The sequence below is a fragment of the Aquarana catesbeiana genome, linkage group LG13, assembly GCF_042186555.1.
Source record: "Aquarana catesbeiana isolate 2022-GZ linkage group LG13, ASM4218655v1, whole genome shotgun sequence".
Classification (NCBI taxonomy): domain Eukaryota; kingdom Metazoa; phylum Chordata; class Amphibia; order Anura; family Ranidae; genus Aquarana; species Aquarana catesbeiana.
This window is the reverse complement of record NC_133336.1, coordinates 228,221,740-228,244,016: the sequence shown is the minus strand read 5'-3', so window position 1 is coordinate 228,244,016 and position 22,277 is coordinate 228,221,740. Positions and strand designations below refer to the sequence as shown.

General features: G+C 43.4%; 2 protein-coding genes across 2 annotated transcripts in view; one reads left to right on the top strand and one right to left on the bottom strand.

Moving 5' to 3' along the window:
• The window catches only part of LOC141116683 (uncharacterized), a 92,977-nt gene extending 79,173 nt beyond the window's left edge, over window positions 1-13,804 (top strand). Inside the window, exons 11-12 of the mRNA XM_073609074.1 lie at window positions 7,644-7,808; window positions 13,596-13,804. Coding sequence (XP_073465175.1) covers window positions 7,644-7,808; window positions 13,596-13,686 — 256 coding nt within the window. The 3' untranslated portion in view covers window positions 13,687-13,804. The remainder of the gene's footprint in view (window positions 1-7,643; window positions 7,809-13,595) is intronic.
• A 7,633-nt stretch (window positions 13,805-21,437) lies between these two features.
• The window catches only part of SMG5 (SMG5 nonsense mediated mRNA decay factor), a gene marked incomplete in the record, with an annotated part of 41,373 nt that continues 40,533 nt past the window's right edge, over window positions 21,438-22,277 (bottom strand). The window contains 1 exon segment of the mRNA XM_073609367.1: window positions 21,438-22,142. Within this exon segment, the coding sequence (XP_073465468.1) occupies window positions 22,059-22,142 (84 nt within the window).

Below are 22,277 nucleotides of genomic sequence, written 5' to 3'. Positions count from 1 at the left end.
ACAGGAGAAATTAGCGAAGCCTGGGACCCCCACGGCAGACATCAATTCTTGGACATCAAAATTGGTGGCCTGAGGAGTCCATATGTAAGGGAGGGCAGTCTGGTCCAGGATTCTCAGAGATCTTGAAAGCAGCAGATGACATCTGTGTCCCCAGGCTGTGGTACCACAAGAGGCTGCATTTTTTGGCTGACCAGACTGGATCCAGGGTCCTCACTTTCTGGTCTTCCTTTCACGCTTCCTTCCCGGCTGTGGCTGTGCTGTTGGAGATGTGGCAGGAGGAGGAGTAAGACCTGGAGGAGGACTGGGAGGACCTGGAGGAGAGGGAGGACGAGGAGGAGGACCTGCAGGAGGCGGAAGACCATCGCAAAGGTGTAGCTGAGCTGTCATTTGGCCCCTCATACCTTTGTTAAGAGCCTCCAATATGAGCGCCTCACACATGACTTGTTGTCCCTCCTCCATCCTCTGCATTTTATATGCAATGACGGCAGCAATGTCCTCCTCCACGGTCTGTCGTGCTCCCAGGACCTCTGTAGCCCTCCAAAAGAGTCCTCTGGTAGCCTCCTCTAGGGCACTCCTTCTACTGCCACTTTCTCTTTTCAGGGGGGGTGGAGGGACCTGCAGATCAGCCAGCCGGCTCGGCCTGGCCACCTCCTGGCTGAGACTTCCCTGTGTATGAAAAAGGGACATGGTTTTAGTTTTTGCATCATCAATCACAATCATAAATTAGTACTCCCAACTAACATCTAGTTAACATCATTGATTGGACAAGCAGAAATATTTAGAGGAATGCTATACCTGGCTCAATCTGGGCTCCTCCACATGTGGCCTGGAAGGCCCAGGTTGGGCGTCAGAAGCCTCAGCCGGGGGGGGAAGGAAGCGTGGAAGGAAGACTGGAGAGGGAAGACCTGGGTTCAGTCTGGCCTGCCAGAAAATGCAGCCTGTCGTAGTACAACATCCTGGGGACATAGATGTCATCTGCTGCTCTGGATCTCTGTGAATCCAGGACTTTCTTGCGCTCCCTCAGATATGTACTCCTCAGGCCACCAATTAATTTCTTTAAATAGGTGATGTCTGCCGTGGGGATCACCTGCTTCACAATTTCACACAATTGCTCCAGTGCTGCCTTCCTCTTTGCTTGTTTCTTGAAATGGGGGTGTTTAATCTCCCACAGACAGGGCAGCTCCCTTAACATATCTAGGAATACTGACATGAAGTCATTATCTTTCATTAGCATATCCATGTTCACTGCAAGACACAACACAAGACAAAGCCTAATGTCAGACAAAACTCTCCTAATCTTGTTACAATATAGGCTTCAATGTAGAAGCAGTATAGGCACAAGTTTGTCTCTTACCTTCGTTCCTCCGCTCCCAGATCGTACGTAATACGCACGCGTGTTACGCTTTATACACACTGCGCATGCGTGTAACTCCGCCCGCCCCTGACGTTCTTCCTAGTCTATTCCCCGCCCCTTTTCGTTCGGCGCAGTGGGGGAAGAGCACATGGCGGAGTCACAGCAGGTGCGTGATAATTGCAGGAACGAGGAGGAGGAGGAGGAAAGCCCGGATCTGGACACGTCCCGATCCAGAAGGAGACGTTTTAAGGCCACAAATATGTCCTTTGGGGAGATGTTGGAGATGGTTGACATCATGAAGAAGTCCGACTATGACGGAAAGTATGGGCCTTACCCCAACCCCAATATCCGAAAGGCCAAGATCATGGCGAAAGTGATCAAACGTCTGCAGAAGAATTTCGGGGTACGACGATCGAAAGATCAGCTCAGGAAGCGGTGGTCGGACCTGAAATTGAGAGAGCCAGAGCAGTACCGAAAGATCCGGAGAGTGCTGCAAAAAAGTAAGTAGTTGTGCTGTGTTCCTATTCTTTCTGTCTTTATTCCGTTCGTGCTGCTCCATATGCTTTTATTAATTGTAACGTTTAAAAGGGCAACTTTAATGTTCATGGGCCCATTATTCGTTCGTATCAAACATTTTTCTTTCGGCCTCTAAAACACCATTGTTTAGGCCATATGCATTTTCCCACATTTTTTTGGGGCCTACTTGGATGCCAAATTATTGTTTGTGTAGATGGGTTTGTTACTAGAATGAAATGCAAACTAGATTCTGTGTAAGGAGAGGACACTGATCAGCTGTTTTCACATCTGGACACTGGAGCACTAGTGTGGGACCCCAGAACACCATTTTTATTAGGGGGCCACACAGGTGCTCCAGTGTATACTATAGGGGGGTGCTACATCTGTGAAGCTTGTACCAAACAGGTAAAGTATTGCAGCATGACAAAGGGCATTAAAAAAAAAGACATCTTGGAACTCGGCTAAAATAGACAATTGTACCCCACTTCCAAGCAATGTTTCCTATTTCTAGTTCTGCCATCAAATATCTGTGTGCTAATTATACCATTTTTGTTTTACATAGGGGAGAAAAGACTCGGAGGACACCCCTCATCCGAGGAGACCACAGACCCCCCACCTCTGGAAGAAGGGGAACTAACACCAACCCAAGAAGAGCAGGAGGAAGAAGAAGATGTGGTGGAGATTGGCACCACAACAGGTGAGTGTCTGCGACCACAGGCTCAGGTAAAAGAGATGGATGGTGGCAGATTTTTGATACCTGTTTTTGTTTTGTTTCTCTCTTTTTAGGTGATCGTGAGGTTGTGGATCCAGAACATTTCACATCAGAAAGTGCCCAGATCCTGATCGGGGAGATCATGGAGTGTAATGTAGAACTGCAAAACATAGAGCAAAAAATCAATGATGTTATTAAAAAAAATAATAACATCATTGATGTTTTGGGGCGAATTTAAAACCCCACAAAATCACTTTTTGGATTGTGGTCCAATCTTTTAAAACTTTTTGCAATGTTTTGAAAAGCCAAATTTGGAGGATGCACACAGTGTGTCAACATGTGCTATCTGCCATCACGGGAGATAAATGGACACGTTTTGGGGGTGCAACCCCTTCCTCAATTATAAAGTAGCGTTGAGGAAGGGCTTGCTCCCCCAAAACACGTCCCTTGATCCCCCCTGATGGCAGATAGCACATGTTGACATTCGTAAATTGGTGTGCATCTTCAAAATTTGGCTTTTCCAGGGGTGATTTCCCCCCATCTGAACGCTATATCAAACCCAGTTCCTAAATACTGATGTCTGATATAGCCTTCAGGTTTTACCTAATGTGAACTTTGTAAGTTCAAGTTTTTTGGCTTTCTTGTTGGTTTTACACAGGCCTGTTTTATCTGAAATGGACATTTCGATTTTTGATAATGCTACTGCAAAAATTGTTATACAACAAACATGTTGGTTTGTTTTAAAAACCTTTGGTAAATGCACATGTGATTGTGCAGGTATAAAAAAGTTGCTTACTCAAGAATGTGTGGATTATTGTCTCAACACTACAATACAACACTTTTGGGGTGATGTAATTGCTGTTTTCTGCAAAAATGGGGGTTATTTCCTAAGGGCAAATCCTCTTTGCACTACAAGTGCAGTTTCAGTGCAGTTGCAAGTGCACTTGTAGTGAAATGTGTTTTTGCATTTAGGAAATAACAGCCAACAGTGCTTTGTATAAGGTTACACAATCACGACATTTTCTGGACTCAACACATTTCTGTCAGGGTCAGCTAAAACAAACACAAGCAGTAAATGTCCACCAAGAATTTCTTTTTTTTTTTATTATAAAAAGGCTTCACAGATTGTCTGGCATATTGATAGCCCCCCTACCCGCAAAGAACTCCAGGTAGCATAACCGGACATCACGGCCACTCAGGGAGGGCAAGCCAGTACGGCCACTTTCAAGCGCCGTCAGTGTGGTTTGATGTAGGATTCCGGCCTCAGGCCCAACTGAGCCAGCATAGTTGGCTGAATGTTTCCTTAAAAAGTTATGGAGAACACAGCACGCCAGCATAATATGGTTCAGTTTATACTCCGCCATATGGATGGGTGTCAGAAATAGTCGGAACCGGCTGGCCAGGATTCCAAATGTGTTCTCCACCACTCTTCGGGCTCTGGCCAGCCGGTAATTAAAAACCCTCTGTTCCGGGGTGAGGGTCCTCATTGGGAATGGCCGCATCAGGTGGTCCCCCAGCGCAAACGCTTCATCAGCAACGAACACAAATGGGAGTCCTTCCACATTGTCCTCTGGAGCTGGCAAGTCCAAGCTGCCATTCTGGAGACGCCCGTAGAACTCCGGGCGATGACTCCACCATCGGACATCCGGCCATTCTTCCCCACGTCCACATACAAGAAGTCGTAATTAGCCGACACCACCGCCAACATCACTATACTATTAAACCCCTTGTAATTATAATAGTACGACCCGTAGTTGGGTGGTGGGACGATGTGGACGTGTTTCCCATCAATTGCCCCTCCGCAGTTAGGAAAGTCCCACCACTCGGCAAAGTGGGAGGCCACAGTCTGCCATTCCTGTGGCGTGGAAGGAAACTGTTGAGGAAAAAACAATAAACATTACTATTTTTACTCAGAAACATGGCAAGCAGATTATACACAAACATTATGGGGCAACCTCCAGATAGCATTTACTAAGGGGAATTTAACAAGGCCAAAGTATAAGGTACACCTATCATATTCCCCCTCCCCCCCTCTCATGGGCCATTTCTAACATTATAGGGGGTGTGTGAAAATCTTGGACAGGTAACCCTCTTCACTTCATTGAGAGATGAATGCCTAAATAATGGGGATTACTTTGAACAGACCCTCCTTAGTTACACTATTGGCAGACCACTGGACAGGTAAGAAGTGTCATAATACAAAGATATAAATACACATTGTACACATTTGAGGACATTTGGACATTCTGCTATTACCTATCAAGATAATAATAGGATACAAAAACTTTAAACAGTACCATTGGAAAGTATACAGGCAGGCCCTTGCACTACATGCTTTGGAGAATTCATCCATACATCTGAGCACTAAAGAGATGGGTATAGTGTGTATGGGTTTGGCAAAGTCAGCGGATAGATGATTGAGGATAGATAGAGAATTGGGATCAGCTGACTTAGCAGTTGGGGGAGGGAGGGTTACTAAAAATTATTTGGGGACACCACAAAAAAAAAAACCTCTGGCACTCTGCCTGAATTTAAATAAAAAATAACATTTCCAAACATTTTAGGGGGTGTTTGGGGTAAAGCACTACTATGGAGCAGATAAAATACATTGTTAAGTGACTACATGAGGTGAATATAGGGCCAGGAGAGACCATGCTGGGGAGGTTAGTGAAGGGCAAATATGCATGAAGGACCTAAAATAATAATTACATAAAAATCCAGCATGCATGAGGACAAAGGGGACATTCACATCATATTACAATCATGGTAATTAGGGAATGAGGAAAGAAATACAAGATATTATCAAACATTCAATACAATAAAATGTGATATTAAAGGATAAAAATCTTACCTTCATATACTCCTTCTGCAGGACCTGTATGATGGCAGAACAGGTCTCCGGGATAATGATCCCCAGAGCCTGGGGGGAGATGCCTGTCGAGAACTTCAAGTCCTGCAGGCTTCTCCCTGTGGCCAAATACCGCAGGGTAGTGACCAGCCTCTGCTCCGGAGTGATGGCTTGCCTCATGCAGGTAACCTGCCTGCTGATATAGGGGGTCAGTGAAGCCAACAGACGGTGAAACGGGGTTCGTCATCCTGAGAAAGTTCCTGAAATCATCAGGATTATTCTCACGGATCTCACGGAGCAAAGGCATATGAGAGAACTGGTCACGCTGAAGCAACCAATTCTTGGTCCATGAACTCCTCCCCACCCTGTTCATGGACTGGACTTGTGTCAAGGTCAGGACCCCAACACGAACTCTACGAGGAGTACGCATACGAAACATGGCTAGAAAACGGTCGGCTGCTCAGAACGAAGTAACAGAACGCACTGAAGAACAGCAAGGCCTGTGAAGAGCGACCTGAAAAATAGTAACGAACGAACAAGAATACAATGACTAAGTCACGCGGAACTTGCTTGCACGCACTGAAGAGCAGACCCACAAGCACAAACTGAACGGCAGAAAACGATCTGAAAGCCACGAGTCTGAAAAAGCGCGAATCGTCTCTCACCAAACTTTTACTAACACGAGATTAGCAAAAGGAACCCAAAGGGTGCCGCGCTTGGTTCTGAACTGGCCTTTTCTAGTCTCGTCGTACGTGGTGTACGTGTCCGCGTGGTTGGCGATCGGAAATTCCGACAACTTTGTGCGACCGTGTGTAGACAAAATAAGTTTGAGCCAACATCCGTCGGAAAAAATCCTAGCACTTTGTTGTCGGAATGTCCGAACAAAGTCTGACCGTGTACGCCCTATTAGACTGTTTCACCCCTTTCCTGCCCAGGCAATTGTTCAGTTTTCAGCGCTGTCACACTTTGAATGACAATCCAAATGAATGTTATAATATTTTTTAAGACAGATGGAGCTTTATTTTGGTGGCATTTAACCAACACTGGGTTTTTATTTTTATATACAGTGCCTTGAAAAAGTATTCATACCCCTTGAACTTTTCCACATTTTGTCATGTTACAACCAAAAACAAATGCATTTTATTGGGATTTTATGTGATAGACCAACACAAACAGGCACATAATTGTGAAGTGGAAGGAAAATGATAAATGATACAAATAAATATGTGAAAAGTGAGGGGTACATTTGTATGGCGTCCCCCTGAGTCAATACCTTGTAGAACCACCTTTCACTGCAATTACAGCTGCAAGTCTTTTTGGGGATGTCTCTACCAGCTTTTCACATCTAGTAACATTTTTGCCCATTCTTCTTTGCAAAATAGCTCAAGCTCTGCAAGATTGGATGGAGAGCGTCTGTGAACAGCAATTTTTAAGTCTTGCCACAGATTGTCAATTGGATTTAGGTCTGGACTGTGACTGGGCCAATCTAACACATGAATATGCTTTGATCTAAACCATTCCATTGTAGCTCTGGCTGTATGTTTAGGGTCATTGTCCTGCTGGAAGGTTAACCTTTGCCCCAGTCTCAAGTCTTTTGCAGACTCTAACAGGTTTTCTTCTATGATTGCCCTGTATTTGGCTCCATCCATCTTCCCATCAACTCTGACCAGCTTCCCTGTCCCTGCTGAAGAAAAGCATCCCCACAACATGATGCTGCCACCACCATGTTTGGGTGGTGTCTTCAGGGTGATGTGCAGTGTTCATTTTCTGCCACACATAGCGTTTTGCTTTTAGGCCAAAAAGTTCAATTTTGGTCTCATCTGACCAGAGCACCTTCTTCCACATGTTTGCTGTGTCCCCCACATGGCTTCTTGCAAACTGCAAATGAGATTTCTTATGGCTTTCTTTCACCAATGTCTTCCTTCTTGGCACTCTTCCATAAAGGGCAGATTTGTGGAGAGCACGACTAATAGTTGTCCTGTGTACAGATTCTCCCACCTGAGCTGTGGATCTCTGCAGCTCCTCCAGAGTTACCATGGACCTCTTGGCTGCTTCTCTGATTAATGCTCTCCTTGCCCGGCCTGTCAGTTTAGGTGGACGGCCATGTCTTGGTAGGTTTGCAATTGTGCCACACTCTTTGCTTTTTAGGATGATGGATTGAACAGCCATGTGTTCATTTTTTCTTCAGGTAACATTCTTCTCTTCTTTTACAGTTTGGATAGAAATAACCTGACAGACAGTTCCTGCCCCCACCTGGCATCTGGAATAAGAAATAACCAGACACTGAGGATACTGAACCTGTCCTGGAACAAACTGAAGTGTCCTCATTTCAGTGATCTGATGGAAGCTCTCACAACAAGCCAGATAGTGGAATTACAGTGAGTATAACAGGACTGACTGAGACAATAATATTCTGGGACAGTTTTATATCCAAACCACATAAATAATATACAAAAATGATAAAATCATCGAAATTAATCTTTAGGCCCCATAAATAAAAAAAAAAAATCCCATTGTTGTCTAATTCTTGGATCTTATCACACTCGTATTAGCCACGAAAGAGTTTTTCTTAAAACCATGTTCAAATCTGATTTTCTATGTAGTTTGGTATCAAGCAAAGTAGACGAGAAAAAGTTCAAGTGCTATTAAAGGTTTTTTGTTTCTTAAAACGGAGGTCCGCCCAGAACTCAAAAAATTAAAAGCCAGCAGCTACACATACTGTAGCTGCTGACTTTTAATAATAGGACACTTAACCTGTCCTGGAGTCCAGCAATGTCAGCACTGCAACTGATGTTTCCATTAGCTGTCGGGTGCTGCCGCCATTGCCGGTGAAGGAACCGGCAGTGAAGCATTACATCTGGGTCCCTACTACGCACGCGCGAGGTACCGCTGCGCTCTCCTACTGGCCCAGCAGTGGGTAAAGGGGGAGGGGGCGAGCTGGTGACATAGTTTGCTGCGGCCTCATTTCCCAGAAGTGGGGACAGGGAACCTGTCGAAGACAGGTATCTGCTCCCCCTGAAAGGTGCCAAATGAGGCACCGGGGGGGGGGGGGGGGGGACAAATGAGCAGAAGTTCCACTTTTGGGTGGAACGCAGCTTTAAATAACAAACATGTTATACTTAACTGCTCTGTGTAATGGTTTTGCACAGAGCAGCCCCAATCCATCTCTTCTCTGGTTCCCCCGCTGACACTCCTGGCTCCCCCCTTCCTGACTAGTGCTCCCAATATCAAGCCACTTGCTATAGGGGCACTAATGCATGCGCGATCCCTTTACAACCACTTTCACAGCCAGACACAAAAGAAGTGACCACACAGCCAAGAAACAATCACTGCACCAAGCCACTCTTCCAGATGTTCAATGCTGAAAATGGCATATGTGACCGATATGGTTTTCATGTGCTCTTTGCAGTTGGCTTCCCTTGTAGCAGTGTTGGAAGAAGGAAAAAGTGGAAGAAGGCAGCTCAAAGTGTACCATCAGCAGGCAAAGTGATGGCAAACACCTTCTGCACTGCTGCTGCACACTCTTGAAAGCCCAGAAGTCTGTTGCCATCACTTTGCCTGCTGATGCCACCTTCTTCCATTGTCTCCATTCTCAACTTGACTATGGGGGGGGGGGGTGCCAATTGTTTGCAAAGAGTACATGAAAATCATACAGTGCGCATGTGCTGTTTTCAGCATTGAGCATCTGGAAGAGTGGCTTGGTGCGGTGATAGTTACTTCTTTTGTGTCGAGCTGTGAACTATTCAGTCTACCCTTGTACGTGGGGGAATAAGATCTTACTGCAATGAGCAATCAGAGCCTCATATGAGCTTCCTGTCACCTGAGATGACCATCTGCTATTCAGTGTCAGTGGATCTCCCCATTACTTCCTATGAGTACAGAGCTCTTATCAGTAGAGATAAATAGAATATCAGATAAAAGTCATCCCGTCACTAGCAATGCTGATTCTGGCCTCACACTGTCTGCTGATACCACAATACAAGTCATGACAGCAGGGCCGGCCCAAGACATTGTGCTGCCTGGTACCAAGAATAAATGCTGCCCCCCCAAAAGAAAAAAAATTACGCCCACCAAAAGGCCCCCACATTCATAATTTTATATCATGATAACTTAAGAGGACCTGTCATGGCTCTATACATGTATAAAGAGGACCTGTCATGGCTCTATACATGTATAAAGAGGACCTGTCATGGTTGTTAACATGTATAGGAGTATAAAGAGGACCTGTCATGGCTCTATACATGTATATAGGAGTATAAAGAGGACCTGTCATGGCACTATACATGTATATATAAGTATAAAGAGGACCTGTCAAGGCTCTATACATGTGTATAGGAGTGTAAAAGGACATGTCATGGCTCAATACATGTATGTAGGAATATAAAGAGGACCTGTCATGGCTCTATAAAATGGACCTGTTATGGCTCTATTCATGTATAGGAGTATAAAGAGGACTGGTCATGGCATTATACGTGTATATATAAGTATAAGGAGGACCTGTCATGGCTCTTTACATGTATATAAGAGTATAAAGAGGACCTGTTATGGCTCAATACATGTATGTAAAAGTATAAAAGGACCCGTCAGGGCTCTATACATGTGTGTATAGGAGTGTCATGGCTCAATACATGTAAGTATTAATATAAAATGGACCTGTTATGGCTCTATTCATGTATAGAAGTATAAAGAGGACTATACGTGTATATATAAGTATAAAGAGGACCTGTCATGGCTCTTTACATGCATATAGGAGTATAAAGAGGACCTGTTATGGCTCTATACATGTATATAGGAGTATAAAGAGGACCTGTCATGGTTGTTTATATGTATAGAAGTATAAAGAGGACTATACGTGTATATATAAGTATAAAGAGGACCTGTCATGGCTCTTTACATGCATATAGGAGTATAAAGAGGACCTGTTATGGCTCTATACATGTATATAGGAGTATAAAGAGGACCTGTCATGGTTGTTTATATGTATAGGAGTATAAAGAGGACCTGTCATGGCTCTATACATGTGTATAGGAGTGTAAAAGGATGTGTCATGGCTCAATACATGTATGTAGGAATATAAAGAGGACCTGTCATGGCTCTATACATGTATAAAAGGACCTGTACGTGGCCGCAATGTCAGCTGGTTACCCACAATCACTACACAGAGAGCCAAAATGGGGATCTGTCAATGTAAACAGACAGATCCCCATTCTGACAGGGGAGGAGAGACAGATCTGCTGTTCCTAGTAATTAGGAACAGAGATCTCTCTCCTCCTTCAGTCAGTCCCATCCCCCCAGTTAGAAACACCTCCCAGGGAACACATTTAACCCCTTTCCTGCCAGTGACATTTACACAGTAATCAGTGTATTTTTATAGCACTGATCGCTGTATAAATGTCAGTGGTCCCAAAAATGTGTCAAAAGTTTCCGATCTGTCCACCACAATGTCGCAGTCTCACTGAAAATCACAGATCACCACCATTACTAGTAAAAAAAATAATAATAAAAATGCCATAAATCTATCCCCTATTTTGTAAATGATATAACTTTTGCGCAAACTAATCAATATACACTTATTGCGTTTTTTTCCCAAAACATATGTAGAAAGATACATATTGACCTAAACTGATAAAAAAACAAAACTGTAAATTTTGTTTGGGTACAGCGTCGCACGACCGCACAATTGTCAGTTAAATTTGACGCAGTGCCGTATCGCAAACAAAAATTATTGAAGTGCATTATTTCTATTATTACATTGTTATATAATATAAAATAGTTCAACTCACCATAATGCAGAATCAGTGGGAGCCCTGAGCGTGTCACTTGCCACGTCACCTGCCTTCAGATGCGGATTGTCACTTGCCACATGTTGCGGATTGTCACTTGCCACGACATCACACATTGCGCATTGTCACTTGCCACGATATCACACACTGCGTTTTGTCACTTGCCACAACGTCACCTGCCACACATTGCAGATTGTCACTTGCCACGACGTCACACATTGCAGATTGTCACTTGTCACGATGCCACCTGCCACACATTGTGGATTGTCACTTGCCACTTTACCTGCCACACGTAGCGGCTTGCCACAATGTCACCTGCCACACGTATTGGATTGTCACTTACCACACGTAGCGGAATGTCACTTGCCACAACGTCACCTGCCACACGTTGCAGATTTTCCCTTGCCACTTCACCTGCCACATGTAGCGGATTGCTACTTGCTGTGTCCCAGAGTGAAGGCAGGCAGCAGAGAGATTATGTAATCTCTCTGTTGTCAGTGGCTGCACAGTGAGGGCGGAACTGCAGTGATGCAGGGCGGGCGGTGAGAGATGATGTCATCTCCTGGGGAGAGGAAACCCTGATCTCCAGTTTCTCAGACTATAAATCTACACTACGGTCACATTCTGAAAACTTCCCCTCCAGGAATTGGCCAGAACTCAATAAATATTCAGACCGGTCTATTAAAATCGCCCACCCTAAGTTCTGGAAGTTTCTTCCAGAGGCAGGGGGAAGCAATCAAACTCCAAGCCTGTGAGACTCTGAACAGGCTAGACTAAATAATCAACCACTCCCCCATTACAGAAGGAGCCAAATCTAAAGTTGCCTAGCAGTCTATGCTAGGAGGGTGCAACACCCACCCCTTCTTTCAAAAAAAAAAAAAAACATTATCCTTATGTTTTTTTATGTAAAAAAACATTACGTCATTAACTCACCACACACGAGCCCGCGTGTACAAGCTCGCCAGAACCCAGCAGGCTTTGGAACTGCGCATATGCAGTTCCAATGTCGGCCCACAGCCATATTTATCATGAGCAACCGCCGTCCTTAGCGGGCATTTACGGGCAGCTCAAACAGGGATTGAAATTTACGGGCTGCCCGTAAATTTACAGGTGGTTGGCAACACTGTGGACACCTTGCTCCAGGGGGGGCACTTGCGCCCCCCCCCCATGTGGATGCCCATGCATGATTGGATGATGGAAATCAGCAGAGCTTTACCACATTTTCTAATCTACGGAGAATATGAGTGCAACTGCACTTACAAAGTGCACAGTCTATTTTGACTTTAGCAAATCCACCCCAATGTGTTACCAACCAGGGGGTTAGAAAGTAAACTAGCTACGAATTTTCAATTTTCCTGGAAGGACACCACCATATCCATACATGTGATGTGAGAAAGAAAATTCTGGATTAAATGAGTAAGCAAAGACTTCAAACTCATTTACATTGTCTCTCCACTCCACAAAAATATCACCAATATGCCATAGCTATGTTTGATTGAGGTATAGAGCAGACCAATAACATGTACTTTTCTTAAAGAAATCTCATGAGGATATTTGTAAAAGGAAAGACACAGCCACTAGTTTGGCTAAATATCATATTTTCCATTTTGTTTCTATGAGTAAACATAATAGTGGAACTAAACCCATCAATTTATCTGTTTCCCATGTTATGGATGATAACGGTGACAGATATCTGTATTTTCAACCAAACTTTAAAGATATAAAATGACTTGTGTCATAACTGATCACATATTGTACACCGTGGCAACTATAGATCAAATACAGTGGAACTTTGGATTATGAGCATAATCCGTTCCAGGAGAATGCTTGTAATCCAAAGCGAGTTTCCCCATAGAAGTCAATGGAAACTAAGATAATTAGTTCCACATTGACTTCTATTGCATGCAATACCGCATGTGGCCAGAGGTGAGGGGGCACCAGAGAGACTTGGAAATACTCGGAGACTGCTCGAATGCACTCGGAAACCCTTGGAAAGACTCGGAAACACTCAGGAACGACGCCCCCGCACCTCTGGCCAAATGCGGTACTGCACATCGCAGAGGCTTGAATCCTGCTTGTTTTGCGAGACAAGACTTGCAAACCGAGTCAGGATTTTTGAAAAATAATGGCTCGTATTGCGAAACGCTCGTTGTACGCGTTACTCGCAATCCGAGGTTCCACTGTATAGGCCAAGATAGCAGCCTCCTTGGCTGCAAAGGATAGGAGGGTTTAGTTCCACTTTAACATCTTAGTTTTTAAAGTCCTATAAAAGGTTACAGTTTAGTGTAAAAGACATCCTAGAGGATGCTGGTAAATAATGTGAGAGCATTGTGCTAACTATTTATATCTTCTCCCTTCTTATATCTTATATCCCTTCTCTAGGCTCAGCTACAACTACTTGTCACAGGAAGCAAGGAAAGAACTACAAAACCTCAGCAACTTCCGTCCAAGACTGAATGTTTTCCTAGAATGAACGCAGCCTTAATCTTACTCACCGGTCACTAAATCCCTATGGCTTTACCTCAAGGCCCCCCCGACAGCCTCCTTAGCAATGCATCTCCATCTTCCACCCGACTGCCCTGCCAGCATGACTCATCCAATATAAGAGGGCTCCTCAGTCCCCTGCCAAACCCACTCCCTGGGGATTGGCCAAGGGACCCTAATTATGCAGAACAGCTCCTCCTAGCCTTCAGCTTCCAGAACATTCTCCAACATTCTAGAACCAGGGGAATGCACCAGAGAGCTGTCTGTAGGAGTCATGCTGTCCTCAACGCCAGTAACTCTGACCCAATTCAAGACACAGGATTAAATATGAGTTAGGATATAGTTTGCCATAGTATGCTACACCAAGATATGCTACACCAATGAGAGCACCAGAATGATTCTAAAGCCTCGTACACACGATCGGATTTTCCGACGGGAAATGAGTGATGACAGGCTGTTGGCGGAAAATCCAACCGTCTGTACGCTCCATCGGACAATTGTTGGCCAACTTTCCGTGGACAAATGTTGAATGGCAGGCTTTAAAATTTTCCGCGGACAAATATGTGTTGTCGGATTTTCCAATTGTGTGTACACAAGTCCGTCTGACAAAAGTCCAAAGCACAAACATGCATACTCGGAAGCAAGGACGAGCCAGAAGCAGTCGGTCTTGTAAACTAGCGCTCGTAATGGAGAATTAACCGTGACGCGGCAAATTATGAAATCTTGAAATGCAGCGCACATTCTCTTCTTCTTTAATGGGATAATAATGAAGCGGCTTTGCTGGGGATACTGATGGAGTTATTGCAAACAAATTTTAAAGGCTTTTTTTTCTAGTGATATCAAGAATAATATTATGGCTTTTTTTTGGGGCAAGTTACTACAACCCCATTATCCCGTAGTTTTTAAGATCAAAGGTACAACTATGTTGGTGTTAATTTTACATTGTATTTTTTAAAATGTAACCGCCTACTCCCAAACTGTCATTTGAAGTAAAACACAAGTATTATTCTCAAAAATTTTTTTATTGTGCATTAAAAAAAAAGGAAACTAATAAAATTAGACATGCTATCTGCCAATAGAACTTAACCAAAAAGTGCATTCTATGCATCCAAAAATATAGAAAATATACCAAATCAAATCATTATTATCCAACCAAAATATAAAATAAATAAAAGCCTCATGCATGTGTCCTGCTTCTTAATATAGGGGGTCAACAATGCCAAGAGTTGGTAAAAGCAGGGGTCCGTCATCCGGAGATAATTCCGAAAATCATCCGGATTATTCTCCTGGAGCTCCCGCAGCAAAGGCATATGACTTAATTGGTCACAATTAATAAAGCAACCAATTTTTGGTCCAAGAAATCCTCCTGTTCCTGGACTGGACTTGGGTCAAAGCAATAACTCTAAAGCCAATAATAAATAACACGCTATCTCCACCGATTCCGCAACATGGCTGGTTGATGAACGGCCGTTCAGAAACTAACTGAAAAGCGCAAAATGAAAAGTGCAAATCAACACTCACCAAACTTCTACTAACACGAAATTGGCATAAGGAGCCAAGGGGTGGTGCTAAAGAGCTGAAAAACAACGTAGTACATCACTATGTTCGTGTTTGTTGGCCGACAATTCCTTAAGTCTAATTTTGTTTTGATGCATATTGCGTATTTTCTGTTAATCCAATAAACCTCATTTCACTACTGAAATATTACCGTGTCCTTCAGTTATTTGATAGATCAAAATGAAATTGCTGATCCAAACACCCAAATATTTATAAATGACAATCATGGAAATTGTCAGGGGTTCCTAAACTTTTGCATACAACTGTAAATGAATCCTTGCAGAGGAGCTCTGAACTATTTTTTATGAAGCTGGAGGAATACAATAGAGGAGGGACACAACAGAAGCTGTTTCAGCCCAGAAATTGCACAATCAGCAGACAGAGGACCTCTTCATCAGGGCCAGTCAATCCTTCAATATGGGATTGCACAAAAGCTTGTTACACTTTTAATGGATACTATCACACAGTCTATTCAGGGTTCATTTACCCAAGGCAAATATGCGGTTCATTTTGCTAGGGACATTAGTAAATGTGGTGAAATTTTCGTTGTGCAAAGAATACCCAATCACGTCCAAGGGAAAAAAGTAAACTGTATTGCTACTTGTACACGATTGGATGATGGAAGTCTGCAGAACTTCACCTCATTCATTAAGCTCGGGGGATAATTTCCCTTGCAAAGTGAACAATGTATTTGCCTTCAGTAAATCAACCCCAATGTATTCAACCTGACATCTGCAGCAGGAATGGGGAGTTTATTTGTTGCAAGGCTGAGAGACATATTTTAATGGGGTACAAAAAAGAGAGTCCGCCATTGTTGTAGTGGTATTATTTAAATTACTTCCAGCCCAGAGGCCATAAATATATGGCCTTGGGAGCAAGTGGTTATATCCAAATAATGGTTGTAGCTGCATCCTGGTATCATTTTTTTTCAGTCGGAGTACAGCTTTAATGTAAAAGTGATCTGAGCAGCTTTACAGCCCTCTGGATCACCATTAAAGTGCTTGGAAGGGGACCCTTCTCCTGTCACCACCATGCCCAGGCTCTCTCATTCCTCCGGGGAGCCCAGGACTGCTGTAAGCATTCGGGTCAGCAGCACCCATTCCATGATCTCTTATGTGACTAACCACTTCACCCCAGGAAGATTTTACCCCCCTTCCTGACCAGAGCACTATTTTGCGATTCGGCACTGCATCGCTTTAACTGACAATTGCGCGGTCGTGCGATGTTCCACCCAAACAAAATTGACGTCCTTTTTTCCCCCACAAATAGAGCTTTCTATTGGTGGTATTTGATCACCTCTGCGGTTTTTATTTTTTGCGCTAACAAACAGAAAAAAAAAAGCAACAATTTTGAAAAAAAAAGCTATATTTTTTACTTTCTGCTATAATAAATATCCCCAAAAAATATATAAAAAGAAAACGAATCTCTTTCTCAGTTTAGGCCGATAAAGTATTCTTCTATATATTTTTGGTAAAAACAAAAATCGCAATAAGCGTATAATGATTGGTTTTTTGCAAAAGTTATAGAGTCTACAAAATAGGAAATAGATTTATGGCATTTTTATTATTTTTTTTATTAGTAAGCGATCTACAATTTTTATCGTGACTGCGACATTGTGGCGCACACATCTGACACTTTTGACACTATTTTGGGACCATTGTCATTTATACAGCGAACAATGCTATAAAAATGCACTGATTACTGTGTAAATGACAAGGGAAGGGGTTAACACTAGAGGGTGATCAAGGGGTTAAGTGTGTCCTAGGGAGTGATTCTAACTGTAGGGGGGATTTTCTCACTACAACATGAAAGAGATCGCTGTTCCCGATGACAGGGAGCAGTAGATCTCTGTCGTGTTGCTAGGCAGAACAGGGAAATGCCTTCTTCGTGCGCTGGTCGGCAAAGGGCTAATGAAGCCAGAAGTGACGAGGATTTCATCAGTTTCAGGGCCGTGCTTCCTTAGCAGGTACAGTAATGGAAGCATCTGATCAAACACAAGGCTTTGCAGGGCAGAGGAGGGATCAGGGGTCTAATAGGCCTCAGATCTCTCCATAAAGAGTACCTGTCACTGTCCAAAGCTATCACAAGGGGTGGTGTTCAGCCCTTGTAATAGGAATAAAGTTAAATGGGAAAAAAACAAGTTTAAAAAAAAACAAAACACCTGAAGACCAAACTGTTTTACCCCGCCCTGCCCAGGTAATTTTACAGATTTCAGCACTGTCACATTTTGAATGACAATTAGTCATGCAACACTGTACCCATATGACATTTTATATTATTTTTTAAGACTGGTAGAGCTGTCTTTTGGTGATATATAATCACCACTGGGGTTTTTATTTTTTTTCTATATAAAGTGATTATATATATATATATATATATATATATATATATATATATATATATATATATATATAGAGAGAGAGAGAGAGAGAGAGAGAGAGAGAGAGAGAGAATATATATAAATCTCTATATATCTCACACACACACACACACACCTCTCTCGATCTCTCTATCTATATATGGTGTCAAGTGTGTCTTGTCTATAGTCAAGCATGGTGGTGGGAGTGTCATGGTCTGGGGCTCCATGAGTGCTGCCGGCACTGGGGAGCTACAGTTCATTGAGGGAACCATGAATGCCAACATGTACTGTGACATACTGAAGCAGAGCATGATCCCCTCCCTTCGGAGACTGGGCCGCAGGGCAGTATTGCAACATGATAACGACCCCAAACACACCTCCAAGTTGACCACTGCCTTGCTAAAGAAGCTGAGGGTAAAGGTGATGGACTGGCCAAGCATGTCTCCAGACCTAAACCCTATTGAGCATCTGTGGGGCATCCTCAAAGGGAAGGTGGAGGAGCGCAAGGTCTCTAACATGCACCAGCTCCGTGATGTCATCATGGAGGAGGGGAAGAGGACTCCAGTGGCAACCTGTGAAGCTCTGGTGAACTCCATACCCAAGAGGGTTAAGGCAGTGCTGGAAAATAATGGTGGCCACACAAAATATTGACACTCTGGGCCCAATTTGGACATTTTCACTTAGGGGTGTACTCACTTTTGTTGCCAGCGGTTTAGACATTAATGGCTGTGTGTTGAGTTATTTTGAGGGGACAGCAAATTTACACTGTTATACAAGCTGTACACTCACTACTTTACATTGTAGCAAAGTGTCATTTCTTCAGTGTTGTCACATGAAAAGATAGAAGAAAATATTTACAAAATTGTGAGGGGTGTACTAACTTTTGTGAGATACTGTATGTATGCTACGGCTGAGACATTGTCTGACTGGACCCCTACAGGGAGACCCCACAGCTGCAGTGAGCAATGCAGGAGAGCCAGGCAAATTGCCCGCAGTTCCAAAATGTTGATGGCCAAGGACCTTGATCCGTTGTACGTGTCCACTGAGGGCAGGTGCCCCCCCTCTGGGCGCTCCACACAGAGTTATGCAGTCGATCCCGCTAGCACAGGAAACTGCATACATTTGGAAGACTACCAGGACCTATATATCCATCCTGTCACCCAGCTCTGCAGTTGATTGGAAGCAAAAAATCTATGGAAAGGGGCAAAAAAGAAAAAAAATCTGAACGCAGGAGAACATTTTTCAATGTTCATAAACCTAAGTGCTAGGCAAAAAAGATGGTCTTTTTTGATCCAGCCATGTCCCTCAATGAATGAAAGAAAATATAATTTTTGGTGAGATACTCTCAAAGAATTAATGCAAAAGAAAAGTTCCTCAAAAAAATGGGAAGTACACATGAAATTGCAGTATAAAAGGATGGAAGAAGCCCAAGCCAACTGCCAACCAGACAGACGAAATCCAACGCGTTTCGACATGTGAAGCAAGGGTCTTCTTCAGGGTAAAGTTTTTCCCTGAAGAAGACCCTCACTTCACATGTCGAAATGTGTTGGATTTCTGGTTGGCAGTTGGTTTGGGCTTCTTCCATCCTTTTATGCTGCAATTTCATGTGTACTTCAATGTCATTATGTGTTTTAGCTTCTTCTTTGATATGATGTTTAGAAAAAAATACAGTTTTTATTAATTAACATTTGTTTTTGAGTGTTCTTAGTCCTTTAAAGTCCCATTTTTTGAGGAATTTTTCTTTTACATCTTGTACAAGGGTTGTGGACCTGAACCTCGTCTTTCCCATCCAATTAGTCTTATCCACTTTTTGTCTCGAAGAATTAATGACTTCTAAAAAGGGATGCAGACCCTGCAACTTTCCTCATTAGAGCCCTGCGAATGCATCAGCTAATTAATAATGAAAAAGCCACTTTCATTCAGATTCACTTTGCACACAAACAGCTATTTCTTTAGAGTAGAAACAGGTGGCAATCTTCAACACAGTTACTGTACATAGAACACCCAAAATGGATCTTTTTTTTCTCAACTTGGCAAAAGTGCGAGTTGCTCTTTAACTACAGCAAAGAAAAAAATCAGGTCCCGGGTGCTATGTGGCAGAACAGTGTAGACCCCAGGACTGGATGGACAGAAATACAAACCCTTAGGCAGTTAAAGAGGGCTCACATACGTGTATTGTGTCTGTATATTTAACTGTTTACCTGGAGCTCAGCTTTAATGCAAGCAAAATAATAAATCCAGCAGAGATGGTGGGAGGCCCTCTGAATGCATGGGACTGTATATAACGTTGAACTCAGTCTAGTGACCACGCCACCCGATCGACTTCTGTTGAACAGAGGCAGTAACACACTGATCGAAATTCGGCCAGCCACTGCTGAACCGTCCGAATTTTGTTTTTCTCTATGGCCAGTTGAGGGCGCCCCCCCCCCCTCCTGCGGCGCTCCGGTGCCCTCCGCCGCTTACCGGATCCGTTGGCAGCGGAGGCGATCAGATCTTCACCCTGGCTGTGTATGGAGACAAGTGATCTCCATATCATTGCTGGGCGGAAGCGACGTCAAAACCTCACTTCCACCCATAGCTCTAAAAAGGGCCATTTTTTTTTAAATTATTTTTTTAAATGACATTTTTTTTTTTTTTTTTGCATTTTAGTGTAAATATGAGATCTGAGGTCTTTTTGACCCCAAATATATTTAAGAGGACCTGTCATGCTTTTTTTTCTATTACAAGGGATGTTTACACATATATATATATATATATATATATATATATATATATATATATTTTTTTTTTTAAACTGTAAAAATAAAAAGGTAAAATAAGTGAGAACATTTTTTTTTTTTTAAACGCGCCACGTCCCGCCGAGCTCTTGTGCAGAAGTGAACGCATATGTGAGTAGCACCCGCATATGAAAACGGTGTTCAAACCACACATGAGAGGTATCGCCGCGATCGGTAGAGCGAGAGCAATAATTCTAGCCTTAGACCTCCTCTGTAACTCAAAACATGCAACCTGTAGAATTTTTTAAACGTCGCCTATGGAGATTTTTAAGGGTAAAAGTTTGGCGCCATTCCATGAGCGGACGCAATTTTGAAGAGTGACATGTTGGGTATCAATTTACTCAGCGTATCATCTTTCACAATATACAAAAATATTGGGCTTAGTTTACTGTCTTATTTTTTAATACAAAAAAGTGTATTTTTTCCAAAAAAAGTGAGCTTGTAAGACCGCTGCACAAATACGGTGTGACAGAAAGTATTGCAGTGACCGCCATTTTATTCTCTAGGGTGTTAAGAAAAAAAAAAGTATAATGTTTGGGGGGTTCTAAGTCATTTTCTAGCAAAAAAAACCTGTTTTTAACTTGTAAACAACAAATCTCAGAAAGAGGCTCGGTCCTTAATAAGTGGTTAAGGTGAAAAAAACACGAGAGAGTGTACAACCCCTTTAAGGTGGAACTAAAGGCATAGTACTTACCTGTCCAACGGTCATGTGCCAGCATCTTCTGCAGAGTGTAGGTCTTTGGGCCTCTTCATTGGCCGGCGGCATGGAGGGGGGTAGCGTCACTCCTGTGCCGTTGTGCGGGAAGCCTCTATCCCATCACTCAGAGAGCCCGGCCCGGCACTGCGCACGCACGGCTCAGTCCACAGCGCCGGAGAAGACGGCGAGCAATCAGGTAGAGACATTTTCTTACAGAAGACACAATGCACGTCTCTTCTGCAATAAAAGCCGGGCTCCTCGTGGTTTCTTACAGTAGAACATCAGTTCCGCTTTCATGAAAAATCCCCCCCCCCCCCTCGTTACGAATTAATAAATGGTCACATTTACACTTGTGTCTTAAATAAAATAGCGCTGTTTCCTTTATTTACAATCTCCAAAACTGCTCCAGCATTGGACAAGATCTAAGTAAAGAAAACAGGGGATGCTGGGTAATGGGAGGACTGGGAAGGATACAGGATAAGGAAAAGGGAGGGCTGAGAATTAGGGGACAAGCAGGGTGAAGGGTTGAGGAAAGTCAGAGGGTGATGTCGTCCGGTCACCACACAAGAGGAAAGAATCCGGTCACAAGTCCGGTCCGGTCAGTCAGAGGCCTGGAAGATGGACATCTGTGGTCGGGAGGGAGGTCACACATTGAACACCAAGATCACACAGCACAAGATGGGTTCCAACTTCTCTCTCTTCCAGCCTTGGATGGACAAGCTCCTTCTGTTTCCTGACACCCAGTCCTCTACCATCGTAGACGTAGGTGGGCTGCAGGGGGCTTTTCATGCAAGACACATCAAAAAAAGAACTTTATTTTTCTTGGAAGAGCTTTTGCCGGTTTAGATGTTTGGTTCCATTTTCAGGCCATTTCCAAGTTGCCACCATATTGAAAGCCACAGCTCATGAGGGAGGATGAAGGATGCGATTTTTGCTTTTTGTATGAACGGTCAAATCACCTTCGGAAACTGTCAGCCCATCTCCTTCCACTGCTTGTAGAAATCTAGAACATTCTTGATCTCGATGTTGGAGCTGGCGGCAACCTGCAGGGCAGACTGAAGACAACAACAACAAAACATTACCTTCCAGGATGTTTTATAGAGAACCCGCCAGAACCACAGTCACCATGTCACAAGAAAAAAGTTTTCTGGAGATGGAAACCCGCAGTTCTGGAAGATAACTTTTTGTTT